Genomic DNA, 6394 nt, shown 5'->3' on the forward strand with positions numbered 1-6394 from the left:
ACTGCATCTGTCAGAGGTTGAGCAAGCACGGCAGCAATGCAGGCAAGCCAGGGCAGCAGCACAGCAGCATTTCTTGTTAACAGAAGAGCTTTGGACATTTCTCTGCTGCTGTCTCAGGCGTGTACCCCACATTCAGCCAGTGCTTCTAAACCTAAGGCTAACCTGGTTCAGTCACAAAGTGACCTTCTAAAAAAAGGCAGCAAACCTTACACAGTTTCCACACTCAGGGAATTGCTGCCCTATGGCAAGGAACCGTGCTCCTTGGCAACATGGCAACATGCTTTGCTCCACAGGAGTATTTCTTCTCAGCCTGTGTCTCTGTTTCCAGTCCCAGGAGGCCCAGGTGCTGAAACATCTGGCAGAGAAGAGAGAACATGAGCGAGAAGTGCTCCAAAAAGCTTTGGAGGAGAACAATAACTTCAGCAAAATGGCAGAGGAAAAGCTGATACTGAAAATGGAACAGATCAAAGAAAACCGTGAAGCTAATTTAGCTGCTCTTATTGAACGCCTCCAAGAGAAGGTAACCACACCATCACTCCTCACCTTAGACTAGAGAGGGAAAGCTAATCAATATTTTGCAGAGATGTTGTGCATAGTCCTTATCTCAGCTGCTACACTTGAGCTATTTTTAAGTCAGAGCTACTGATGCCTGTCTAAACCCCCACTCAGTTCAAAAAAGGACTGAAGTGCTACAGTCACACAATCACAGGATGGCTGAGGTTGGAAGGGCCCTCTGGAGATCATCTGATTCAACTCCAGGCTCAAGGGGGGGCCACGAAGGACCATGTCCAGGTGGCTTTTTAATATCTCCAAGAATGAGGACTTCAATTCCATTCTGGTCAACCTATGCCCGTGCTCGGTCACCTCACAATGACAAAGTGTTCCCTGATGTTCAGAGGAAACCTCATGGGTTTTAGGTTTTGCCCATTGCCCCTGATCATGTCACTGGGTGCCACTGGAAAGATCCTGGCTCTGTGTTCCCTTCATTCAGGTATTTATAGATATTTGTAAGATCCCCCTGAGCTGTCTCCAAACTGAACAATCCAGCTCTCTCAGCCTTTCCTCATAGCAGAGACTGAGAAATGCTCCTTAATCCTCATGGCCCTTTGCTGGACTGTCTCTAGGGAAAGGTTGGTTTTCTAGCTTTTAAGAAGTTCTGTGAACAAATGAAAGGTCACTTGTGTTTAGATTTTAGCTTCTAAGAAAAGTCACTGATCAAATCAAACAACTGCCCTATGTCTGTAATTCTTGGTTTCTCAGAGGAGAAAGATGAAAAATTATGAAAAAAAACTTTCATATACAGCAAAAGAGGTATGTCTTTCCACAAGTCTTGCAAGGAAGAGAGTAAATTTTCCTATGGAGATCATTGGTACATCCAGAGGAAACAGGGAATCACAAACCCTAGATGCAGGATGATGTCCTTCTCCAAAAAAAACCTTCCACACAAGGGAGAGAAACATGCAAATAAAGATTTAGAAGTGTTAGGGAAAAAATTAATTAGTTCTGCATGAGTGACCACTTGTTTCAATAATGAACTTTCCAATATACTCTGATACACTATTTCAATAGTAATTTGGCTAAAGAAAATAGCTCTCAGAGGTTTTCAAGGCGATCTTCATAAGCACCTCTACATCTGCGATGCAGACTTTGAGAGTAGGAAAGAAACAACAGAATCCAAAGGATGATGTTACAAGTAACTACACAAACAGGACAATTCTTGAGCTTAAGAGCCATACCCAGATTGCTTGACATTTTTGCATTAGCTTCATTTGCAGGCACATACCCAGACCTTATGAAAACAAAGGGAAAAACAAATTAGTTATTCTCAAGGTCCAAAAGGAAGTGGGAAGGACAGCTGATGCATCTCTCTGTCCTAGGTTAATGTTAGCAGACTGTTAAACCCTGAATGTGATAGTATATATACATGAAACCCAAGAAAGACTTCTGAGGAAAGATGACAGTAACTTTCTTGGAAACATTTGCTCTGACCAGTAATTAAAAAAATACAATTTTGTCAACACCAAAGCATCAAAAACAAATATAATTTGCCAACATCGAAAGTGAATTCTTAATATACAGAAAAAGAAGTGAGATATCTGGTTCTAAGTCTTCCACAGTTACACAGAGGTGTGGGTTCCCCAAGGTATTGGTGTCTAGAAGCTACTGCAGAAATAACTTCTGTATGCTGCACTTAATAGGAACACCAAGCAACAAATCCCTTGTAAAATTTAGCATTCAGTATTACAAATCTTTAAAGGACTGATTTACATATTAAGTTAGTGCAATAGGTGATATTCTTCGTCATAGGCAGAGAAAGACTCAAGAGATCAGGTAGCTTCAGTGTTCAGACTAAGGAAATTATTGAGATGTTCAGATTGATTTACCTCATTGAAACTAAGTTCTTGGATCTTTATTACAGTTCCTAAATGCTACAGATAACAGAGTAACTAACATACAATGTGCAGGAAATTAATTCCACACTCATCCTTCCCTATATTTAGTTTAATATCCAGGAATTCAAAGGGCAAATGTAAGCATGGGGCACAATTTATGCTGCAAGCAGCACCTCTCTATGTGGCCCTTTAAATGAAACTCTGTGAGGCACTGAGGATTATAAGGCCATATCAGATAAAAGACTGAGCTCCAGAGCAGGAGTAGAAAGTAAATACAAAATTTGCCTCAGGCTGGTCTGGTGGATGACACTTCTCCTGTGTTGCTTCTTTTAAAGATGGTTGTGCTGAGAAACAAGTTTTGCACAAGTATCAAATGCATGACCTAAACAGGTTGTCAGCATGAACCTTCCTGGGCAGGTGGAAGGAGAAAAAAATTTGATTTTTCTGGTTTTGATGTTTTCCAGGAGAGGCATGCTGCAGAGGTCCGTAGAAACAAGGAGCTCCAGGTGGAACTGTCTGGCTGAAAACAGCAATGGTGGATGTGACCCATCCCCACCATTAGTAAACTCCCCCTGCCTATATTATTATGGATCATGCGATATAAGTATGGGAAATGTATGACGTGGTTTAAAAAAAGGTAAAAACAAGAACTCAATAAAAAACTTTAAAAAGAAACAAAAAAAATAAAAACAAAATCAATGCGGTCTCTTTGCAGAATGATTTGCTTGATGTTTAAAAAACTTGGATCTTATTTTGTAAATACTTACATTTTTGTTAAAAAATACAATTATTGCATTATGCAAGTTATTTCATAATCTTACATGTCCTGTAACAGGCTTCTGATGTTGTCTATTTCCACTCGGTTGAATTTGCTGGGTCTGTTCATTTGAAGCACCTCGTGTCTAATTCCATTCCCTGCGACTTCTCATTCCAACCCACCATGAGGTCAGTAGTAGTTCTATGGTGCTAGAGGCCAATCATTGCCTAATAACCTAGACTGCTTTGCCATCTATAAGCTTCCTTGAAACAGTGACTAGATCACAGGTATTGTGACTTCACGTTCAGCTGTCCAAGACAAAAGGCTCTTAAAATGGTTTTTCAAATGCAACTTATGCTGCAGGGCTCTGTACTGTGCTGTACAATTGAGGTTGAATCGCCACACAGCGCGTTTGTTGCTTCTGCTTTTTGAGGTGAGAGGCAACAAAAACATCTGTGCAGCAGAATGAAATCAAGCAAAATCAGTTTGAGACAAATTTAAGAGGCACATTGTAACCATCAAGCTGTGACAAGTTTTGGATGATGCCAAACAGCCATACAAATGCTAATTGTAAAGTGAGCTTAATTCACCACTTGAAAATTTATTGATGGAGCAACTAATAGATAGCATCAAGTGGCTTTATCTGTAGGTGCCATGATCTATGATACTTATCTGATGCTACCACATTACATGTGTAATAGTACAAGAGGCTACTGAGTATTTCACCTGGAACCCATGAGCCAGTTGTTACTGTTTTTTTATGACACTGCTGACTTCCATTCATCATGACCTTTACTCTTCAGTGTTAGCCAATCCTACCTAGGGACAGACATCTAGGACTAAGAGGGCTGAAGCAGGAGGAATGACTAGACAGGGTGCTTGTGCCAAGTACAATATCACCAAACCCAACACATCATCCCCAAAATAGCTGCAGTTTTGAAGTTGTCCCTACCCCCCCTGGAGGTTGCTGCCTGCATATTCTACTCTTCATTAGTGCTATTTTCCTGTATGTCATTGTGAGCAAGCTGTGATTAATAAAGAATTGGGGTTCTGTGAACTGAAAAAGGGCTTGTTTCTTCTCTGGCTCCATTACGTCTCTGGCATGTGCCCATGTAAGGGGAAAACCTAATGTAGTCATAAAAACATGGAAATGAGACTAAAACAATTATTAATAGACCAAGCCTATTTCTCTGCTAATATGGGACTAATCCCTGCTATGCCTTTTCCAGTGCTTAGGCTGGCTTTTTTTAAAGATTACCATATAAACTGAGCCTATAAATGTGACCTCTAGCATTGAGTTTATTAAAAAAGAACTGGCTATATACACATGCACATGCACTCCTTAATCCTGACTCAACACTGGGGGAAAAATGGAATTTGGGGAAAGAAAAGTAAATATTCTATCTCTGAGTATGTATATCAATAACTACAACAAGATCCTGGGTGTTAACACACTGGTTTTCAGGGTGGAAAACATTAATTTATAGGATTTATTGAAGAAAAAAATCACTTGGGTTTCTGCTGAGCTACAGAGTGGAGATGTAAAATTGAATCAGACCCTATTTTGAATTGGACAAGTGATAAAAAATTATCTCTAGGATTAGTAGAAAACTAAACTAATTATGTGAAGTCATTAAAGTCGCGTCATTTACTTGCTCTTTTAGAGAAGTGGACTTTATGCTCTAGGTCTGCAACAGTCAGTTTTTTATTTTATCAGATTATTTTGTTTTGGGGCCAAGAGTTGGCCTGCAGTCAAAAGAAAGAAGTTGAACGTGGAGAAAGGCTGTGAGCTCAACTCTGTGTGCAGTGAACTCAGAACCACAGAATGAGATGAGTACTCCAGCTTGTTAAGCAGCTAAATTACTTATCTTTCTCATGAAATTTCCAGAAGTAAACCTGGCATGGGAGCCAGATAGCAGACGTTGAGTCTGGAAGACATGAACTTCCATGTTGCCAAGCCTATAAAGTTTGTATATTGCTTTAAGCCCCAGTTAAAAAAAAAAAAAAAAGACATTTTTGTAATTAAATTTAAGGTCCAGGATCTTAGCTTGAGGTATAGTGGATTCTGTTTTCATTTCCCAATGGCAAGCCACTTACAGTTTTCCCTGTCCACTGATTTAACAAATTCTGGAAGTACTTCAAGCCCTTTTCCTGGCTGTGGTTGCTCGGAGAACAAGCCAAGAACAAATCTCTGCTGGTGAGCCAAGCAGGGCAACCTGCATCACTTCCATGGGGTTCAACTTTCTTCCTCTCCAAAAAGGGTGTCCACACCCAAAGTGCCAACTGGGATGGTCTCCAGCACACTCTTACCCCACCACAGAGCTGTGCTTTGCCTGGTAAGCGCTTCTCAACAGATACCAAGGCTGCACCAGGGAAACGAGTGAAGAACCAGACAGTGGGAACATTGCTGCCCCAGGTCACAAACCATGCTCTGCTCCTGCTCACTTGGCTCTTTGAACAGTGGAGGGTCTACAATTCATTTCATTAATATAAAACTATGCTTTGAAAGCCTGTTTGCAAATACACTGCCTATTTAATCTCTAATAGCAAAAAGAAATAGCTGGAGACCTGCAGATAGCCATTTCCTTCTTTTACTCCTGTTTCTTTACATTTCCTTATATTTTGCTTTACTACTGCCTTTCTAGCTCCTCCCTGCTTGTGCTAGCATGGGTCTCTCTTCATGTGTAGCTATAGATAAAGAATCTCCTTGAAAAGTAAGAAAATATAAAACACCTGCTTTTAAAGTATTACCATTTGGGTAAGACAGGGCTTTTTTAATTCAATGGCAACCATTGGGTTGGGTTCAGGGCTTTTAGATCAAAAAAATTAGACTTCTTCTTTGATTAACTGTAGATGCCCAAGTCCATGCCATGAGCTGTGAGTAGCTGCTGCTGAGCTGCAGAACATTTCCCACAGACTGCCTGAGACCTCCCACAGGACGGGAGGGAGGCTGGAGCGCTGGCATTGCACCACACAGATGATTCCTCCTTTCACTGGGCTCTATGATGGCTCAGAAGCAGGGCAGAGCTGTGCAGCACATCTAGAGAGACACTTCTGGCCTCTGACCTCTGCAGGTCCAAGGACTGCCACTCCAGGCTGGTTCAGGTTAGATCTCCTCTTGGTTAACTCATCAGTTGTGTCAAAGCTGCCACGAGGTGACAGCCTGAGTAATCAAACAGGAATGGCTCCAACCCGTCACACTTCTCATGGTCCTACCAAAGCCACAAAATTTATGGTCAAACCA

General features: G+C 41.1%; 1 protein-coding gene across 2 annotated transcripts in view; it reads left to right on the top strand.

The window, feature by feature from the left end:
• The window catches only part of STMN2 (stathmin 2), a 39978-nt gene extending 35763 nt beyond the window's left edge, over positions 1 to 4215 (top strand). For both annotated transcript variants that reach the window (XM_071421322.1, XM_071421320.1), the window contains 2 exons: positions 329 to 520; positions 2858 to 4215. In XM_071421322.1, the coding sequence (XP_071277423.1) occupies positions 329 to 520; positions 2858 to 2917 (252 nt within the window). In that variant the 3' untranslated portion in view covers positions 2918 to 4215. The remainder of the gene's footprint in view (positions 1 to 328; positions 521 to 2857) is intronic.
• The last annotated feature ends 2179 nt before the right edge of the window (positions 4216 to 6394 follow it).

The sequence above is a fragment of the Agelaius tricolor genome, unplaced genomic scaffold (genome assembly GCF_023055355.1).
Source record: "Agelaius tricolor isolate 1412-34295 unplaced genomic scaffold, bAgeTri1.0.p SCAF_2, whole genome shotgun sequence".
In the NCBI taxonomy this organism is placed as follows: Eukaryota; Metazoa; Chordata; class Aves; order Passeriformes; family Icteridae; genus Agelaius; species Agelaius tricolor.